The 20,685-nt window shown below is 49.9% G+C and overlaps 2 protein-coding genes across 7 annotated transcripts in view; one reads left to right on the top strand and one right to left on the bottom strand.

Moving 5' to 3' along the window:
- Nucleotides 1-6,341, top strand: part of MYH10 (myosin heavy chain 10) — a 104,154-nt gene extending 97,813 nt beyond the window's left edge. For all 3 annotated transcript variants that reach the window (XM_074922326.1, XM_074922325.1, XM_074922324.1), the window contains 7 exons: nucleotides 169-297; nucleotides 1,550-1,638; nucleotides 1,888-2,011; nucleotides 2,114-2,322; nucleotides 3,180-3,288; nucleotides 3,641-3,813; nucleotides 4,647-6,341. In XM_074922326.1, the coding sequence (XP_074778427.1) occupies nucleotides 169-297; nucleotides 1,550-1,638; nucleotides 1,888-2,011; nucleotides 2,114-2,322; nucleotides 3,180-3,288; nucleotides 3,641-3,813; nucleotides 4,647-4,791 (978 nt within the window). In that variant the 3' untranslated portion in view covers nucleotides 4,792-6,341. The remainder of the gene's footprint in view (nucleotides 1-168; nucleotides 298-1,549; nucleotides 1,639-1,887; nucleotides 2,012-2,113; nucleotides 2,323-3,179; nucleotides 3,289-3,640; nucleotides 3,814-4,646) is intronic.
- Nucleotides 6,342-6,930: 589 nt separating this feature from the next.
- NDEL1 (nudE neurodevelopment protein 1 like 1) overlaps nucleotides 6,931-20,685 on the bottom strand; it is a 28,633-nt gene continuing 14,878 nt past the window's right edge. For 3 of the 4 annotated variants that reach the window (XM_074921739.1, XM_074921737.1, XM_074921735.1), the window contains exons 6-9: nucleotides 19,632-19,805; nucleotides 18,736-18,827; nucleotides 16,357-16,508; nucleotides 6,931-8,517 (exon numbers count right to left, since the gene is read on the bottom strand). In XM_074921739.1, the coding sequence (XP_074777840.1) occupies nucleotides 8,430-8,517; nucleotides 16,357-16,508; nucleotides 18,736-18,827; nucleotides 19,632-19,805 (506 nt within the window). In that variant the 3' untranslated portion in view covers nucleotides 6,931-8,429. Of the gene's footprint in view, nucleotides 8,518-13,295; nucleotides 13,331-16,356; nucleotides 16,509-18,735; nucleotides 18,828-19,631; nucleotides 19,806-20,685 lie in introns of all 4 variants that reach the window. The other variant, XM_074921736.1, reaches the window with a different exon arrangement.

Raw genomic sequence — 20,685 nt, 5'->3', positions numbered from 1 at the left:
GAAGTCTTACTATGAAAATAAGAATTAAAAATGCATTTAAGTGGAATGATGCCACTTTGGGAGGAAGGTCTTACCTCTTAAGGGCCAAAGTGCTTCAGAGCTACTAATAAATCTTGTGATTGTCCTGATGCAGCATGGCTTTTTCGTTCCCCTGCTTTCCAAATGCAGGCTCAAATGAAAGACTACCAGCGGGAGCTGGAAGAAGCCCGTGCCTCCAGAGATGAGATCTTTGCACAGTCCAAAGAGAGTGAAAAGAAGCTCAAAGGTCTTGAAGCAGAAATACTCCAGCTCCAAGAGGTGAGATTGAAATCCAAGAAATTTGTTTTTCTTGCGAGTAAGGTGAAGTTTGAGATTTAAAAAAAAAAAAAAAAAAAAAACAAACCTGAAAAGCAATCTAGCGAGTTGAACAAAGCCAGGAGAACTTTCTCTACCCCCTGCCCCAGGTCATTAGTGAACTACTTTTGGCTTTGTAGGAATCGTTCAGGTAGTCTGGGCTTCATTTCTCTAGCTGGGTAGCAGGAAAGCTGTACTACTGCTTAAACAGATTTGGGGCCTCATTAAAATTTACAAGGTGGTTAGAGAGTTTGACAGGTGCAGTGCACAGTGTCAGTACTAAAACTGATTATTGGAAATGTATAAAAACCTAACAAACCCTCTAGTACCTCAGTGTACCATTTAAGTCTGTTTATCATTCTGCCCTCTTAGGTCCTCATCCCTTTCTCTTACAGGCACGTGTTCCCTCATTGTTGGCAATTTATGTAAGAGCTCTAAGTCTTGCTGTGTATCACTTATCCCGTTATCTCCTTGGTCTGCCACAAGGTCAAACATCAGCAGAATTGCCTTGTGTGAGAGACTGCCTCTTTTTTGTCCTGTGTTAGCTGCAGACCAAAGTTTGAAGCAGTTGCTCAGATTTCACTACACTTACTGTTTGAGCCTTTACAGATAACCGATGACTTGCTGGGGCTTCTCCATGTCATTCTTTTGTGAACTTCAAACTTGTCAGTCTTGCACTTGCCGTGCATTAAATTGTCCTTAGTAAATGCTTGAGTGTTTCTGCCACTTAGTACAGGTTTATTATATGAGATTCAGTGCTGTTTATACTATTGTGCTAAAGTTTTATTTTCTATACTTTGCTTGCATTTATGCTATGTACTCTATAACAACCTAAAAAAAATTGTTGATTTAGTGCCTACTTTACACTGACTGAGTTTATTAGAGCATGTGACAGAATGTTTTTCTCCTGCTGTTTTAGGGTTTGAATGTTACTGATCTTCACAGATTTTTTTTTTTTCTTCATTAACTTTGCACAAGGAGAACACTTCAGGGCTAAGGAGAAGTAAATCCATTGTGGTCATATGGCGGTTAAGGGGTGGAAGTACCAAGATGATGTCCTGCTAGCTTCTACAGCTGTTGCTTCTGCTTATCCATTAAAAGACCTCAGGGATATCACACTTCACAGCGTCTCGCAGAAGTTATTAGAAGGCTAAATTGTTTGCAGAAGTTTTGAGATTCCTAATGCTGTAATGAATCTTTTCCGAAACCTTTACAGGAATTTGCTGCGTCTGAAAGAGCCCGTCGTCATGCTGAGCAAGAAAGGGATGAGTTGGCTGACGAGATTGCAAACAGTGCTTCAGGAAAGTGAGTCTCCAAATGTATTAATTGTGCCTCGGAAGAACTTCAAGCACCAGCAGCTGTAGTTCTCAGTAGTCTCCTTGCAAATTCTGTATTGACCTGTCTTCATGATAAAAATTCCGTGTCGTTATGAAGAGAATTGCTGATACAGTAGCTTCTCATGACAATTTGCAATGCCTAAAGCATCAGAAGCAAACTAGCCAGTAGCTTTGTATCAGATCTGAACATGTCTTGACCCAAATACTTCCTTTCTAGGTCAGCGCTGCTGGATGAGAAGCGCCGGCTGGAAGCTCGTATTGCACAGTTGGAGGAAGAGCTCGAGGAAGAGCAGAGCAACATGGAGCTTCTCAATGAGCGGTTCCGAAAGACTACGCTGCAGGTGAATCCGTTGTTGGCAATGCTGTAGGGGCAATCTGTTTCAGCATGTGGGTAGGTGGAGGCTCTGAATAGCACCAAATGATCTTCTGTTCTCCTCTGAAAGGTTGACACGCTTAATTCTGAGCTCGCTGGGGAGCGGAGTGCTGCCCAGAAGAGTGAAAATGCCCGGCAGCAGCTGGAAAGACAGAACAAAGAGCTGAAAGCCAAGCTGCAGGAGCTGGAGGGATCTGTGAAGTCTAAGTTCAAGGCAACAATTTCTACTCTAGAAGCCAAGATTGTGCAGCTAGAAGAACAGCTCGAGCAGGAAGCCAAGTAAGGGGGGAAAAAAAATATATGCTTGCCTGTGTTTTCTCTATCAGTTGAATGTCTGAAACCTCCATGCCTGAAGCGTTTGTGGGGCTGAGCTGTGAGCTTACAGCACAGGCACTAGGGTCTGTTATCTGGAAACCCACTGTTTAGGGGACACACTTTAACCAGACTGCCGTAAAGTAACTGGGGTTCAAAGTTTCAGAATCTATTTGCTTCATAACTGAAACTGCTGGATTATCCATGCGGTTAACTTCAAGAGCTGTGTTGACTGGTAGTCGCAGGATCCCCAAGGTGCTGTGGAAATTTCTTGAGACAAGGTGGAACATCCCCTTGAGACACCTGGTCTCTTTTGTTAGAGGAAGCCACAGCTTAGGCATGACAGCTTGAGGTGGATCCTATGATCTGCAGAATTCTTTCTGCAGGGAGCTGTTCCTGTCTGCCTGTGCCATCTTGGTCTTCCAAATACCTTTTTCTCGTCTAGTTGCTCAGAATCTGAAAGTGGACTTGTTGTATCACCATCTGTTCTTTCTGTGCTTTGACTCTGCAGACCGTGTTACTGGTTAGCAGTAACTTTAAAGCTGCTCTGTTCCATCTTATTGTGAAGAAGCGCCGCCTTATCCCTCGTTTCAGCTGGCGCACCATACTCGTATTGCTCCAGTGCTAAGACTTTGTGCTTTCGAAGCTGCATCCCAGCCAACCACTGGCGCACCAAAACTGAGTTGGTTCTGTTGATGGTGGCAGCGTGTTAGGAGGACTCGAGTATCAGTTACACAATGGGGCCAGAGCCCTTCAGAAAGGACAGATCTTGTGTTCCCAGCCTTCAAGTACTGGGACAAATTATGGCTTTTGATTATTTTTAGGGAAAGAGCAGCTGCTAACAAATTGGTCCGTCGTACAGAGAAGAAATTGAAAGAAGTCTTCATGCAGGTGGAGGATGAGCGTCGACACGCAGACCAGTACAAGGAGCAGGTAGGTGGAAGGGCTTACCTTTTGAGGCCTGCTTCTCAGACAAGGCAAATAAAACCATACTTTGAGTAGGAAGGGCTTGTTAAGAAGTATTTTAAGATCGAAGGGAGTCTTGTCTGGATGACCAAACCACGAGAGCAGTTCCCAGCAGTCAGAACCTCCCTGTGTTAGCCCTGGTGTGATCTGTTACACGTCCTCGTCTCCCAGACCCAGGAGCTCTCTGCAGTGTTTCTGCCTGTCCAGGCTGACACCTTGTCCCCAGCTGGGGTGGTCGGGGAGGGCTGTGTTAGCTGGGCCCTAGTCGTGGGGTTGCAGCTGCCTAGTTTGATTCCAAGTACCTGGTTTTGTATTTTAGATGGAAAAGGCAAATGCCAGAATGAAGCAGCTCAAACGCCAGCTGGAGGAGGCTGAAGAGGAAGCCACACGTGCAAACGCTTCCCGACGTAAACTTCAGCGTGAGCTGGATGATGCCACGGAGGCCAACGAGGGCCTGAGCCGGGAGGTCAGCACCCTGAAGAACAGGCTAAGGTGAGTGGCACTGGTGGCAGTGGGCGGGCGGTTGTCCGAGCCCTGGGTGCCCGCAGTCTGTGTCTGTGGTGTGTCCTTGGAGAACATCCAGCTGTGGAGCTGCAGCAGCAGAGCTGCTGATGTTAGGGAATGGGTCAAACTGGAGCCTGCTGGGAGCTGCTGCCCATGCCTGAAGGAAGCTGCCAGAGCACAGGGATATTCCTTACAACTTGAGCCTGAACTCCTCAGAGCTTATGTTGGCAGGTTCCTGGGGGTTGCCAGTTCAATCCAGCCATAGGTAAACATGACAGAGTCAGGTCAGCTGTGCTTTTCCAGGGACTGGTACTGATCCCTTTTTTCTTGACCCACCCTGGTGGGAGTGTTTTCAGCACTCAGTTTCCTGAGAGCAGATCTTGGAGATCAAGGTCTGTGTCATGTACAGATGGGAGTCAGCAGCAGTGAGGCTGCTGCAGAACAGAAACCACCTCAAGAGGTGGAGGGGGGCTGAGCTGGTTGCTGGTCGGAATGGCAGGAGCGCTGCAGTGCTTCACAAACAGGCAGTTGGTATTTTTTTAGAGAACCTGCTCTAGTTAGTACTCGGTCTGTGCTGATACAGAGAATATTTTAAGTTACTTGGGACTTGCAAAATTAAGGTGATAGTGTCAACTAAGCAGGAATACCAGAGTGTGCCTGAGCCTGGCACGCTGACCCCTTGCTCAGAGAGGGGGTTTGAAGACACTGGGTGTGAGATTGGCCCCGTTCCCCCGTGGTGGCCCCGTGGCTCAGCAGGGTCTTCCTGGGGCTGTGAGCGAGGCGTGACCCAGCAGCAATCCCCGTCTGCTGCTTGTTGGCAGGAGGGGGGGGCCCATCACCTTCTCCTCGAGTCGGTCCGGGAGGCGCCAGCTGCACATCGAAGGGGCCTCTCTGGAGCTCTCAGACGACGACGCCGAGAGCAAAGGCAGCGACGTGAACGAAGCGCAGCCGGCCCCCGCGGAGTAGAGCCCATCACACCGTTTGCATGCAGAGACCTTTTACACCAGATTCGGCAGGAGGAGGAGGACTTTCCTGACCACCCAACTGCCTTGTGGCCGTAAATCTGCCTTACGACACGTCGGCATGCTACAAGGTTACTTATCATAGGTCAACTGTGTCTTAAGGCTCTCCAGCCTCACCATACTGTACCCTGCTTCTGATATAGGTACAACTGCTTTTTTATATATAGTAAACAAAATGGGATCGTCTCTGTTCAGTGCATCTATTTTCCAGATACTCATTGTAAAGCCATTTTATAAAGCATCATGTGAAGGATGAAACTTTTTTTTTTATCAATACAGAAACTTCATTCCCAGAGGGTAGGTGGTTGGGACAGACCCATTGTCATGACTATGCATGCTTTGTTGTACAGACAGCATCCTTCCATTTCTTCCGTGCTCAGGCGGCCCTGGGCTGTATTGAGTCTGTTGGATCATTGAAGACCAAACTGCACCTGTATCTTTCTTTTCTCCTAAATTGTTGTGATCAGCACACAATCAGCAAGTGAACTGTGAAAAGGCCTTGGGAAAGGGTTAGAGGGAAATGTAGGGATGAACGAGTAGTGTCCATTTTTAACCTGCAGTATCATTTTGAAGTGTTCTCAGCACCTGCTCATCAGTTAGCGTTCCTGCAGTACAGGCAGACTGAGACAGCGTCGCCGTTCCTCATCTGTACAGTACTTCTGCGTTTGTAGAGACCTGCTGTTACCCTGCCCGACAGACCTGTATATATATTAAGGCTAGTATAATGTGAACACCAGTGGAAAATAAACATACAACACAGGCAAAATTAATTTATTAATTTATGGCCGAGTTAGTCTTCAGGACGTGGAGCCGAGTGGCTGCAGGGTGAGAGGAGGTGTCTGGGCAGCGGGGGGCTGGCGCGGGCCCGCCACGGGGCTGCCGTGGATGGTGCCTGCCTACGAGTTAACATGCCAGTGGATGTGAATCCTTTTTTTGTTGTTGTTGTTTTTGGTTTTTTGTGTTTTTTTTGAACAGTATTACAGTGAGTAGTTAGCGTTCTTTTTGTTTAAATAGCTGAAAAACTGACATTACAGAAAGTGCCTTAGACACTACAGTACTAAGACAATGTTACATATATAATTTGCCTATATAACAATGATTTAATGTATTAATTTTGACTGTGCTTCATATCATGTACCTCTCTAGTCCAAGTGGTATTATTGATATTAGTGACAATGAATCAGTGTTAACTAGGAAACTTCCTCTGCCACATGCTCAAGAAACATGGATTTCCTTTTTTTGGTTAAAAGCTTTAACATCTGTCGCAAAGGTTTTGTTGTGTGTGTTTGGATATTTTTAATCAAACTGGCTGTTGACCACCAGGCATCTGACTGCAAATATCTTGTTTTCTTGTATACCCATATTTCTAGACAATGATTTTTGTAAGACAATAAATTTATTCATTATAGATGCGGCTGCCTGCTCTGTTTACTTACCGGAAGAGCTATCTCCTGAGGCTGGCATAGACCTTAATAAACAAGACTATGACTGGAAGCTGCCTTTTCCCTTCTTCCTTTTTTGTTTGTTTGGGTTATTTTTTTATTTTGTCCTGAATACAGCATGAATTTACCTTTCAAGTCAAATGGCCCCCTCGGGGCTGTGGCTGGAAGCCTGAGGCTGGTGCCTGCTGCAGGGGAAGGGGGTTGCATGCCCAGCATGGCCCTAAAATCCACCCAGGGCTGGGAGGAAGAGGATGGGGGTAAAAAAATGGAGTGAGAGGACAGCTGGTGCCTCCTGCTCCCAGGGGGGTGGTGGTGCTGACAGGGGCTTTTCCTGCTGTGTGAGAACAACCCCCTCTGACCTAGGGGTTTTTGGGGGGTGACTCCACACCCCCAAGGATGGGGTGTGCTGGGGGGCTCCAGTGTGGGGACCTGGGGGCATGTGAGCCAGCGCTGAGCCCAGTGAGTGCTGGGGAAGGGCCTGGCCCCACAGTGCTGCCAAGGAAACACCTTTCAGCAGCTCTGAGAAGGCAAGAATCCCCCTTCGAGGGCAGCTGGAGCCCCAGGGTGAGGGGAGCAGGAGCTGCAGGGAACATTGCATGACAAAATACAGCCACTGCCACCATTTCTGCAAAATCCACTGATTTCACATTAAAAGAACTTTATTTTTGGAAGAGTAGTCTCATTTGTTTCTGATTTTTTTAAACCACATCATGATCTGTGTCACCATGGTGGTGTGGTACGCTGTCCTATTGAAACATGCCATATAGATTTTGAATAAATAAAGCTACAAAGCCCAAGTTATGTACAAAGATCTTAGGCAAAGATACTATGTTTACAAACCTATGTACAATAAAACAAATGTAAACAATCAAATGCAGCAGAGGATGCACAGGAAAGGACCATACAAACCCTCACGGCAAGGGGGGGCTCTCCCCCCTCCCTTCTGCTGGAGCCGAGGGGTTTTTCTCAGCGCTTGTAACTAAACCAACTTGGAGCTGCAGAGCCAACGGAACGTGATGGACCAGGCCAGGAACGATGATTTCTAAACTCACAGATCAAACCCTGGCTGGGTTTGCTGGTTCATTTTAAAAATCCACCAACTCTGAGGCACGTAGACAGAGAAATCACACAAATACATTGCTTGAAAGACCCACACGGTTACACAGTCGCCCAAAACTGTCACAGAAGCCTGTAGGTGACGCTGTAAAATCCAGTCCTATAATACACAGATGGGACCATGGCTGTGGGGGCTGTAGGGGCCGGGGGGGTCACAGGCCTTGGGGCCAGCTGGATGAGGAGCCCCGGCTGTGGAGGGGGGTGTAGTTTCACTGCTGAAGGGGGGGGGTATGGGGGGGTATGGAGGGGGGGAGAGCAGAGCTGTGCTACAGGCACGATGAGCGCCCTACAGCTGCTGCCCACGTTACTGCCCTGCAGCTGCAGGAGCGCCGAGGGAGGAGGCTTCAGCGATGCCCCCCGCCAGCTCACGGTAAGGCATGTGATGGTGTGACTGACGTGTGCTGCCCCCCAGCACCCCCCCACCTGCCCCCGCGGGGCTGCAGGATTCGTGCGTCCTCCCCTGCCCGCTCCCCCCCCGGCAGGAGGCAGATGGACACACAGCGGCACCTCCCTGGTGATCGATTCAGCTGCAATAACTGACTCACGTACCTGGACCCGACTCCTGGGCGTGAATGTCCCACACGCCCCATGCCCCAGCCCCAGCCTGGCCCCAGGGAGGGGGCTGAGCGGGAGGGCAGCAGCTGGGCAGGGGGCAAGGGAGCCTTTAAGAGGAGCAGCCAACGTTCGTGTCATGCCAAACCTAAGTTAGAGAGAAATCAAGGGGCCAAGGACTGCCTGGCCGAGGTCTGGTGAGCAAAGCTCCTGCATCTCCTGAAACAGAGCACTGCGTGGCTCAGCGTGCGCAGCGCAGGGTCTGGGGCCAAGTCAGAGACTGTCTGCTACGGCAACAGGAGAAAATAAACTGTATTAACATGACATGAAGGGCCGTGAGCACAGGGTGGCCTCTGGCAGCACGGTGCAGGTCGTGTTCCAGCAGGGCGGGAATGGGGAGGAATCGGGAGCAGTTCTTCTCTTGGTGGGCTGAAAAAAGCGTCCGCAAGTCCGAACACGACCTCCTGCAGGCTCATACGCTCAGGGGGAGCATGCCAGGCGCTGAGGATGGTCGAGAGGCTCCCAGGCCAGGGGGACCTTGATCAAAGCCATTTACTGCCCTGAGAAAGAAGAGATAGGCCGTTAAGTGACGAGCAGCTCAGGAGGCGGCACTGCTCACCTCTCCCCATCACCATTAGCTGGGAGACAGACAGACCCGCTCCTCCCTCCTCCCCACACCTGTCACCCTGACTGTACACCAGCTGCTCGGTGGGGGTGGGACCAGGGCTGCTAACGCCCTGAGAGGGCTCCCACCTCCGGCTGTGAGGATGAGTGCTCACCCTCAGCCAGGGACACGCAGGTCCCCCCCCTGCCCAGAGCTGGCCCAGGGAGGACAAGTGGCCCCTGCGCAGCCCCTGGGTCTATGTGCTGTGCAGCCGCAGGCCCAGGCGCGCTGCAGGCTCGGTCCCCCCACCAGCTCCTCTTCCCTGAGCCTTGCGGACACCCCGGGGCTGTGCAGGCAGCGCCGTGGCACCCTCCCACAGGGGAGCGCAGCGGAGCCAGGGGTGGCTGCACCCACCTCCCTGGGTGCCCCACGGGCGGCGACACGAGCTCTGCCCAGTCACGGGGACGGACGCAGGCGCGTGGGCTCGGCCGGAGCAGCGGGAGCACGTTACAATGCAGCAGCTGCCTCTCTGCTACACCCCCCCGGCTGGGGGGCAGCGGGAGCCCCAGGTGCCTCCACACCCCCGGGATCCGTGGGTTCCCCCCTTCCCCAGGCTGCAGGGAGAGGCAAAGGTGTGGAGAACCCAGCTTCCTGGTGGGCTGGGAGAGGAGCATGTGGAGCTTCTCGTTCTCTCCTCTGTTGCTGCTTTGACAGATCTTCTGTAATTAGGCTCAACACAAAGCATCTGCCCAGGCTCACCATCTGCTGATCACCACCACCACAGCCTCGACAGCCAGAAGCAGTTACACTCCTGTATCAGGACAGCATGGCCGCCCTCAGAACCAGCACCCTGTCCTCGTGGTCGGGTTTGCAATCAGAAGGTGGGGGAGAACCCCCACACCCCTGCAAAGCAGGGCAGGTCCCTGTCTCGACACCTGCCTGCTCCCAGGGAGCTTCCACAGCTCTGCCGGAACCAGGAGCACGCCAGGAGATGCCGTTCGGATCAGTCCTGGCAGAACTACACCATGGTGCAAAGGGACACTGCAGGGGACAGCTGCTGCTGGTTAGATCAGCGAGCTGCAGCAAGTAAAAGCAAGAAGGAAAAGTGAGGGCTCTACCGATGAGGAAAAAGCCAGCCCGGGAGCTGGTGGCTCTGGGGTTCAGAGGAGCTGAGAGGAGCCCAGGGGACCCGTGTGCCATCAGCTCACAGGCACGCAGCTCACGGCAGCGTCCCCAGGACACAGCGGTGCCACTTCCACGCTCCCTCTCCCTCACGGCAGCGCTCCTGGATGGGGAATGCAAAAACCCTGCCAGCAAACCCAGAAGCTGCTGCCGCTGCACTGGGCAGTTACAAAATCCTTCCAGAATGAAGAGCTAAAATCTCAACATTTGTTGGCAAGGTCAGATTCCCATGGTAACGCAGCAGCTCGGTGCCGTGCGGAGCCGGGCTGTTTCCTTTCTCTCTCTTTGCTGTTAAACATCCACGCTAGCACAGCCTGAAGCACGTCCTAGCACCAGGGTCAGAGCAGGGAGAAAGCACCTTTCCCACCTTCTGCCTATTAAGCTGGAAACTCAACTCCCATCTGAGTGTTGCTTTGATGCATTTCAAAAGGCAAGCGCCTCCCTGGCTGCACGCAATAAAAAGCTGCTGGAAGAGGCTTAGGGGCAGAGGTATTTCACTCTTCGCATTTGAATGAAGGGGCATGAAGCCAACCTGATCCTGACATGACTCTGCAAATCAGTTATCAGCTAGAAAGCATCTTTGCCAAGTAGGACAGGGAGGAAAACCAACAAAACCCAAAACCTAACACCAACATCAAACAGGATTAAAACGTGGTAGCTTGCTCCCTTCTGAAAGGGTTAGAGAAAAGTGACACTCAACCAGCAGCCTGGAAGTGCTTGTGTTTGCTGAGTCCCGTCAAAGCCAAGCTCTAGGGATTTGTCACGTTTCCTGCACTAAGTTCAGAGCCACTCTCTGTGACTGAGGCTGTGGGACGGTGCCCGGGCAGCGCCAGCGCCCTGGTCGGGCCGGCCGGGTCCGCAGCTCGGCTGGGACAGCACCGCTCTCTGCAGCACCGTGGGACGGGCAGGCTGGGGACCACAACTCATCCCTTTCAGGCAAGTGCCATCGCCCCCCAGGCAGCCAGTCCGTGCAACCCAGCAAACCACAGCACCGCACGAGGCCGGGCAGGAGGGGCCACGTCCCCACAGTGCTCAGACCTCAGCGCATTCATCCCCCCTGCGCCCAGGCAGGTGCCTTCCCCACCACCAGGCATCCCCTGCCCGCCTGCCACCACCTTTCTGAACCAAAACCCAACGTGTGGCGTTAGCACATCGCACTGTGCCAGGGACAAGCCCAATCAAGCAGTACAAACTTCTTCAAATATTGCTGTTTCTGAGGCACCAACTGCTCCCAAACTGGGTTTGCAGCACTCGAGCTCTGCCTGTGGGGAGAACAAGCTGCCCAGAGCTGCTGCCATCCGACAGACCTGCCTCTGCGGGCAGCTTCTCTTAAATGAAGCTACACATCTCTAACCCTCCTCAGCTCCTGCAGAGGCATGTTTAGCAGTGGATGCCCTTTTCCATCTCCTAGAGGTGCACAAACAAGACCAGAAGCCATGAAGCCATCAGGGCTCCGCACAGACGCCACACGGACATTACAGGACTCTGCCTAAATCCCCTGTGTCACAAATAATCCAGTGATGCCTGAAACAGGGAGACCAAGGCCCATCGCAGAGCCAGGGCAGCAAGAGGATGAGTGCTCTAAGTGTTGTTACAAGAGTTAACCAGCTCAAGATGTGGAGTGCTCGCTACAATGCACAAGGGAGACATGGGGATTCTTCCTGCTGAACATGTTAAAGATAGAAACCTCATTTAGAAGCCTTTTGAGGTTTTCCCATTGTTTGCTAATAAAAAAAATAAAACAGGAAGGCAGCGCAGAGCGCTTGTTTGTGGCAGCTTCTCCCAGGATCTGCTCCTGGAGTCAGGTACCTGCACTGTTCATTGCACCCTGCTGGCCCAAACTTGCCCTTGGTGCAGATATCAAGATAAAGCAGCGGCTTTGATTTGCTGAAAGCCAGTTCAGTAAGTGGGGCACAGGAAAAGGCTTCAAATAGTAGCAGCAGTTGGGGGGATACTGAAAGCTGACATGATGGCTGAGCTCACTGAGGTGTTACCCAACCATGGATTTCTGTTGGTAACATGAAAAGGGAACAAATCAGCATTACTGCAGTTAAAGGAAAATACATTAAACAGCGCAACTGTAAAAAAGAACAAATAAAATGTGGTGGAAGCCTCCTGCCTAACCTCCCACAAGTGAGCTGGGAAGAGAAGTCCTTGAGCTCAGTCTCCAAGGACTCGGGCAGCGCCGGGAGGAGCACACCCCCTGCTCCAGGCCTGGCACGCTGCGGGGCCGCTGCTGCTGGCCGCCTGGACACCTGCAGCGATTAATCCCAGCCACACCAACTGCCTCCTGCTTCTGCCTTCTTCCCCATCCCTCAGGCCCCACCCACCCTGCTCTGTGCCTCCTGTGAAACCGGGCTCCGGTGCGTCAAATGGAGCCGAAAGCACCAGTCCCTGCTGAAAACGTCCCCTGCAGGGTTTCCGATGGATGTTTCTGACTGCCTGTCCCTGCGGTTACATGGACTTTGTGCCCCTCTCCAACCGCGCTCTCTGCCCTGATGGCTAAACATAGATTTTTAGTCATTAAATTGTATTTCAAGCTGTATTTTGTACTTAGCACCTTATCTCCAAGACTCCCTCAACATTAAGTATCCAACAAAACCGCAGCTGAAGGTTCTCCTGAAGCTGAATAGCCCAGCCTGAGGAGTAAATGGATGTGGTCAAAGCATACCTGGAGACCAGCCCCACAAGAAACCAAGAGGAAAACTGAGCTTTTAGGCAGGTCAGTGCTTTAAAACACTCCATTTACTCTCCCAAGCAGCAGTAACAGCACAAGGAGGTAGAGGAACACCCAGCACGGAGACATCGGGAGGAGGATGGGGCCAAGGCTGTGGCAGATCAGGCTGGTAGGGACCTGCACTTTCTGACAGCACGAGGAACCCTCCAGAGGAGGGAAGTGAGACCAGTCCCACCCCTGGTCGCTGCAGGCCGTGCCTGGGCCAGCCCAGGGGCCGCACGTCCCTTCCCACCAGCCCGTGACGCTGGTACCTGCGCAGCTTTGCTGGCACCACCGTGTCACCCCGGGCGCTTCCAGCTGCCCCGGCAGAGCTGGGCAGGGGTGGTGACAGCGAGCAGGGGCACCACACGCTGTCCCTCCCCCTGCTCCGGAACCCTGGCCGGCTCCCAGCACATCTGGGCCTTTCTTTGCTTTCCATTAGCCAGAGCCACGGCAACCCAGCACCCGCAAGCTGACAGCCAACAAACCACTGAAGGAAAGACACGACCAAAGGGTAAACTAACTTTCAAAATTAACTACATTAACGGCAGCAATACTTCATCCTGTATCTGATGTGGCTGATACAATCAGAAACATGCATTTGAAGAAATACTAATTAGATCAAGAAAGCAAGAAGCACTCAATCTCATGGTTGCAACAGGTCACAGCACCAGAGGAGTAAGGAGAAAGGGAGATTATAGCCTCAGGCTTTGATCATGGACTATTAGTTTGTAGTGCTAACAGAACTACCTCATGCAGTTAGCATAACCAACTCTGCACCTCCAAGCACCAAGTTAAAATGCATGCAGCTTATCATTGCAAATGAATTCATTTACCCATGACCAAGGTGGGGAATATGACCTTTTCACGCCTAGTGGAGAAAAATTGAAACAGTTTATGCATACAATAAAGACATTCTTGGGCATAATCCAGGATGCAAGAACTGAGGCACAGCAAAGGTGTTAAACTAAACCTCACCAGACCTCTCCTCTTTGACCTCTGCATAATGAGGCTGCCCTGCAGGGCTGTGGGGGGGGGTCCTACTGCAGCCACACCAGCATTCCCACCACACTGCAAGCCACGACCCAGGTAAAAGCCTAGAGCATTGCAAAGCACAGTACAGCATTTGGGATTACTCACCTGCATCTGAGTTACCCACAGTTCCCTCTTTTCCAGGGAAACTTTTTTTATAAAGTGGACTAGCGAACAGAAAGACCACCCTGAGTTCACAGCCTGATGTAGGCAACTGTGCCCACTGTGTAGATTTACCTACATGCTTCACAGGACTGCTAGAAGTGTGGAAGCAAAGGCACTTCTCACACTCAAAACTTTAGTTTGTTCTATTAAACCAAAGCCCAATACATTCATAAAACTAAACTAAGGATAAACATCACGTCCTTTGACATTCGAGTGTAGGAAGGGGAGTGGGGAAAGACTGAATGTTAATGCCCCGAGGAGCAAACACCCCATGTTGGCTCATGTGCTGTCTCAGCTCTGCTGCTGATGTGCCAGGTCTCTGCAGAGCCCATCAAGGTCAGAGACATTTTGTTCCCCAACTGGATCGAAGTTAATAGCCAATTTAGAACAATTACAACAGCAAAAAACAAGTATCTGAGAACATCCTCAGGTGCTGTTCTGCCATGCCCTGGCATCGAGACAGAAACAGTATGTTCCTGAAGGAACAAGTCTGCAGGAAACTGATCTTATACCAGACATTTCTGAGTTTTAAAACAAGTAGGCAAGTCCTGACTCTTCCAATTCTCCAGCAAAGATTCAGTGCAAGCCCAGCTGTCCTCCAGGCCTCCCCTAAAGTGATGCTCCCCTATGCCAGCTCCTGCCTATCAGTGTCTTCAGCTGCCTGCTCAGCTCCACTCAGCCAGCAGAGGTGTCTGATGGGAGATGGAGACTCCTCAAACATTTTAACCGATAAAATGGCAAAGGAAGGAAAGTAAACGGAACTGCAGCGATGTGGCCGAGTTACCTCTGTTGCAATCACACCACCCAGCAACCAGCTGTTCTGGCAGCGGCTGCAGACTGGATGGGATCTACAATCACACGTGGCTGCTTCAGGCTCCAGCAACAAGTAGGGGCAGGGAGAAGAGCTCAGGGGCTGGAGAGAGAGGAGGAGAGGGGAGAAGACAGGGCACGCCTCGACTCAGCGCCGCGTGCCCAGCCACGGCATGACGGGGCTGGCCTCATGGAGGTAACAGCTTGGCTTAGCTTATGTGAGGACAAAATCATCCAGGTTTTATTTACCTAACAGCCGTGGAGACGCGTACCCAGCACAGGCACTGCGCTCACCCTGGGCAGGGGCAGCGAAGTGGAGCAGGGGGAGAGGCGGCGGCCATGTGGGGGTGCAGAGGGGGAGGGCAGGGCAGCAGGGCCACACTTGCAGATAAGCACATCAGTCATTTCCACCCCCTTTTCTATCCCATAACCACCTCCAACCCTGCTGTAACAGCTCTCTTTCAGGAGGCTGGGTCTCTAAGCCTTTTTCAGCTGCAGCCTGCTCCTTACTTGAGGCAGCCAGCCCAGATAACAAGTGTGATGACAATCTGGATAATTAAGTGACCCCCACCCCACATCACAATCAGCTTATTCGTCACACCACAACTCAATATAGCCATGCTGCCTCCTAAGAACAGCTATAATCTCTCCCTAGCTACTAGCCTGAGAGCTTGCACCTGAAACACCGCCTGTGCACTGCCAGTGTGAGCGCTGCTGTGGGGAGGCACAGACCTGGCCAGACAACCCAGAAGTCTGTCCAATTTGCACGTGGCCACGGACTTTAGTCTCCAAACTCTTCCTTTCCAAAAGCAGCAAACAACAGTGGCTCTAAAAACTCTGAATGACAGTTTCTAAGATGCAATGTGCCCTGCTACCCACGTAGCAACACGATTCAGCTCAAACGAGGATTATTGTAGGAAGCTCAGCCTGTCTGCTCTGTATATGGCACTCAGAGGTTGGTAACAGCTCATTTAATTCTCTCAAATAAGTTCTGGGTTGAGGATGAGCTGAATATTAGCATTAAATTGCACTGGCTTGAGGTTTAATGTGGAAGACTACCACTGTGCAGGGAGCGTGGAGGGTGTTTTGCCCAGTGGCACCCAGCAAAGCTCGCAGTACCACCGTGCTAACCCTGGAGCTCTTTGCCCCACTCCTCAGGGCTCCCCACCTAACCACAGGGCCCTGTGCTACAAGGGACTCTGGCAAAATCCTCCTGCTGAACCACTTCCTGGTTTCCCGGGGGAAGCTTTGACCACAGGCGAGTCAGAGGAGACACATGGGTTAGTTTTTCCTGTGAAAGCAGCTTCTGGCTTCATGGCTGACGCACAGCACAGCCAGCCTGGAGGCAGTTGCCCCCTCAATCTGCCAGAATTACACCGTTAATGACGTTTTCTTTTCCCCTAATAGAGGGGGAAGCAGAACAAACAGAGCACCACCCTCCAAGTCAGCGTTTGCTGCCTGCACTCAGCTGTTCTCACCAAGGGAATCTCCAGATTTGTGGTTAATGTACTTCCCCACGCACGAGTGCACCAGTAGCTATGGCAACTCCACCACTACTTGAGATCCTTTCAAAGGGCACGTTCACTTCACTAGCTGGTTTGCTGCCTGGAGTTTTGAATTACCTGAGATGCAGCTGCCAAAAGATTAGGCAGCAGAGAGACAGAACAGGCACTGACATCCTACCAGCTAAGAGACAAGCACGTTTGCTTTTCTGTTTGCTTTACAGAAATCAGCACTGTCACCTTCCCTGTCCCCTGAGACTCTGGCTTCAAAAATTATTTGTCCTATAGGATGAAAGCTGTGGTGGGCTGAAGACAAGCCAAGAATAACTGCTCCAAGTAGCATCCTGAAACACACTCCACTTTAGGGCAAAAATATATCCTTACTTACCCTTTGTCAAAGAAAGAAGTGTGCCCCGGGTGAGGGTACTTTGTGCCGTTGCTGTTCATCATGCCACTGTTAACGTTCCCTGAAATGTAGGATTTCCGTGATGCCTGGTCCTTTGCAAAATTTCTGCAAGCAGCTAATTTGGATTCTAAGGCCTGTGAGAGGGGAAAAAAAAGAAAAAGTCAAAAAAGTAATACCATTAAGAGAAAGTATTTTGCTGCTTGAATTCAGGCTTTGTCATGGCCCCAAGATCACCATGATCAGGATCCCAGTGTGATCACCTTTGGCAAAAACAACTGAATGGGAACAAAGCTGTCATTTTCTCTGTCACCCAACCACACAATGAGATGCTGATGCAGACTGCCAGGCATGACTCTGTTCCATTAGGGCTCAGATTTTAGAACTTATCAATTCTCAGTTAATTACCTAAAATAACGAAGCCAACTCCTAGCAGAAGCTACCAAAACTTCTTGCTTCAGCAGCTGCAGTAAGGCTGGCATAAGCCCTCAGAAAACTAAGACAGACCCTAAGGCAGAATCCTCAAGTTTTATGAGGGACTGCATATTTGAAAGTTTAATTTTTTCCCCAGGACATGCCTTCTATGCTTCAGAACAAGAGGTTCAGGAGGGGGAATCAAAGGCAGCAGCTAAGCCCATCTCCATGCTCTGTAACTCACCTCTAATATTTCTAAGCCAGCCTAGTGTGATCTTGTTCCCCTATATGAATTGACAGTCTCTGCCTCATGCACTGACTCCTGGCAGGAAGGACACCAAAATCCTGATCCTGTCCTTCAGATCAGACCTGCTCTTTCTGCCATCTACCACAAACCAAGCTTTAACTTGAATATCCATCTGCTCTAGCAGAAGGGCCTTGCAACTATCTGTTACATCCACCCTGTGCATGGGGCATTCAGATACCTGCAAATGCGTGCATGGGAGACAAAAACTCATCTCCCCAAATATGAGGTTTGGTCCTGTTCCATGTAGAAAAAAAATATTCTATTAAGAAGGCCCTAAGATGCTATCAGAAGTAAGTGGGCACTATACAGTCATATTCTAGAAATCCATGTAAGCTTACTTAGTGAGTACCTAGGCAGATACAAACAACTACCCATCGCGTGGTCTCAAAGCACCTGTCAGCTGGTAACAGCCAGTGTAATCTGTGCCAAGTGACTCCCCGTCCCAGCTGCAAGCAAGAAAGCTGAGGGGAAACGTCTTGAGGAGAAAGGGAGTCTAAGGGTTGGGATGAGGCATCCTATGAGTAACCAAACCCAAAGAAATCCTGAACATCCTATAATTATTACTAAACAAATATGCGAGCTGGAATTTTGTATCCGTGGCAGAGCGGGTGTCTAAGAGCAGGCTGGGGAAGAAGCACGCTTATTTGGCATTTCCTGTCCTTGCAGAGTAATCACATGGGATTGTGATTAAGCTCCCTAAATCCCTTGGAGACTCTTACTCACAATGATCCCATTTTAGACGTGTCACTCTGTAACCCCGAGTCGTCCTGCTGCCCTTTCAAACCAACTACAAGCTCACTGGTTCCAAATGCAAGCAACGAGGTAATTTTTTATTTCAAACTTTGCTAAAACAACTGTCTCTACTACAGCTATTGCTGTTTGCAGTGTTAACCACAAGAGACAGAGAAAAGCCAGCACCAGAGACTAGACACGGAGGCTACCCACGCTTCCACTCAAAACACTAACCACTCAGGCATGTCAACAAGCTTCTCACTCCTCAAAAGTCATGTCTTCCTTGAACTGGAAAGCCTGGCATCCTAAACAACACTGTAACAGATGTTTAAACCACTCCCTCCCCACTTGCAGTGGTAATCCTTTTAAAGGCTCACACGTTTCACTTCCCCATCAACCACAGATGGGAACATTTGGCTTTCTCCTGATTTATTTTCTCACTTTCTTATCAGAGGTTTCTAGATTTTTTTTCCCCCATTTTCAGCACCTGTTGCAGATCTCCCCAGGCACATGAGGAGATACCAGCAGCATGATCTCTGCTCCTCGCTCGTGCACAGCAGGCACCCAGAGCCCGCGGTCCAGCTCTGCATCTTGGTCTCATTACAGAAGAAGCTGGAGGCCAATTTGAAGTAAGAAGTAGCTGACAGTGTCTAACACCATATAACAAAGCGCTTGAGAAACTTCTTACCACAAGTATGGATTTTGTCACCCAAAAATTGGCTCCAGAACCGTAGTAACATGCTTTACAAATCAAGATAATTAAATAAAAAAACAGCAACACTGAATGCGGATGATTTGGAATCTACAGCATGTATGAAGCAGGGGCCAAGGCCTTGTTGTAACTGCGCACCAGGATGAAAGCTCAGTGACAGCAGCACGGGGCTAGGAATGCTTCAGTTCAGGGCACTCACCCCCACTTTCCGTAACAGATCTCCCACAATGTTGAGTGCAGATATTCTAGCTGAAGGAGTAAGGGGGCTGGTACCAAATCCGTTTGGTATAGCTGCAAACACATACACATTTTATTTTATTTTATGCTCCACTCCTCCACAGTTCATTTAAAAAAAAAGTTCTACATAAAAAGGTAAATCTAAAATCTGCTGCAGACTCCTGATACAATTACCCCACAATACCACACAGACTACATGACCACTAGCCATGGAAAAAACTTAATTCCTGTCCACTGCCCTCTTTCCCATTAGACCTACACGCAGAGTTCATGCACTCTCCATCTGCAAGGCTACTGCCTGCAATCCATCTAATCCAGCCAGAGCTTCCTCTGGAATCTACTCTTTCTAATTTGAAAAATAATGGATTAATCCTTGTGATTGTCCGGAGTTTTGCAGATGGGGAAAGGGACTGGACTAACATCCTGCTGCCTCATAGAGAAAACAGAATCCCTGAAACATGTATATGGTAACAGAGACTCTAGACTGTCAGAATTACTGACCACCATTCACCCACCACTGCTACTCCACGTTTAAGCAGAAATATCAGTCACTGCACTTCCTTGCAATCCCAAGCGTCTTCCGTGCTCTACTGCAGGCACCTACTGCAGAGTGCAAGCCCCCACCCCCTCAGAAGCAGTATCTCAGCTTCACTGTCCTCCTTTTCCAAGCTATTTACCCATTATACTCCTTAAATGCACCTGATGCTGCCCCAGGATTTAAATACACCTTATGCAATGCATGTAGGATCCACATGTACCTACACTTACTTCAAGTTCACTAACAAGCACCTGGTCTGAAATTGTTAACAAGCTGAACATACTGCCAGAACAACTAGACACAGTTCCTATGACTTATACCTTTTGGGGAAGGAAAACTATTTTCTGATCCTTTTCCAACGGGCGTAGCTGGCAAGGAGAGAGATGCTTGGACAGCTGAATCCATCTTCTCACAGTCTAGAGTTGGAGAACTGGGTGCTGACTTTCGGGTGACTTCTTGTTGCCTCTCCCGTACTGCTAACTCTTGCCGTAAGTCTGAGAGTGGAAAGAAGAAAAAAACCCACACCTATTGGTGACTGATTTCTCTAACAAATACTCTATTTATTTGGGAAGGAGAAGAAATGCTTTTCAAGAAGCCAGTATTAACTGCCTGCTGCTGGTTTTCCCCAGCAGCAATGACCCCACTGCTGAGCAGTCACAGCCCAGCACCACTTCCCATCGCAGCTGGGAGCAGAGGCTGCACCCAGAGCTGCGTGGTCCCAGCAAGCACAGCGGGTGACTTTTAGCCTCAGTATTTTTCCCCATCTGTAGTGTGAGTCCTGTGGAAAACATACAACAAAAACTGTAGCTGGTCACAAACACCTGATGAACTACATTCAGCTCCTGCTCCAAGAGGGGTTGGAAAAAGGGAGGAATGACCTATTCTTGTGTTTCAAATTCCCCATGTTCTTCTTCCAGTTAATAATCTACAGCACTCCACACTAGCCAAAGCAGTCAAAGCACCGTACCCAGTTTCTTGATGCCTTGACAAGTGTAAGAGCAGACTGGAGATGCTGGGTAGTCCAAATGACAAGGAAAGAGACTGGAGATTAGGAAACCCATGATTTATTCTCCCCTTCTCTCCAGCCTGCTGCTTACCCTACCTTGTCCCCTCCCATTTCCACACGTATTTGCTACAAAGAACATCCAGCACAACTCAGCAATGAATCTATAAAATCTTTATAAGGGACTAGATGCAAATAAACAGTACATTACAAGGGGTTTGTTCCTTTTTGGGTAGATAAACTTAAATCTTTCACAGACCTCTTATTCCTTGCCTCAATCTGGTATAATGTGCAAGAGCAAAATCAGTTGTACATAATGCCTTTTAAATTATCTAAATATTTAGAACTGATTTCAAGTAAAACAGCACAGC

The sequence above is a fragment of the Athene noctua genome, chromosome 18 (assembly GCF_965140245.1).
Source record: "Athene noctua chromosome 18, bAthNoc1.hap1.1, whole genome shotgun sequence".
NCBI classification, from domain to species: Eukaryota; Metazoa; Chordata; class Aves; order Strigiformes; family Strigidae; genus Athene; species Athene noctua.
Note: the sequence above shows the minus strand (reverse complement) of the source record. Positions and strands in the feature narration are given on the sequence as shown.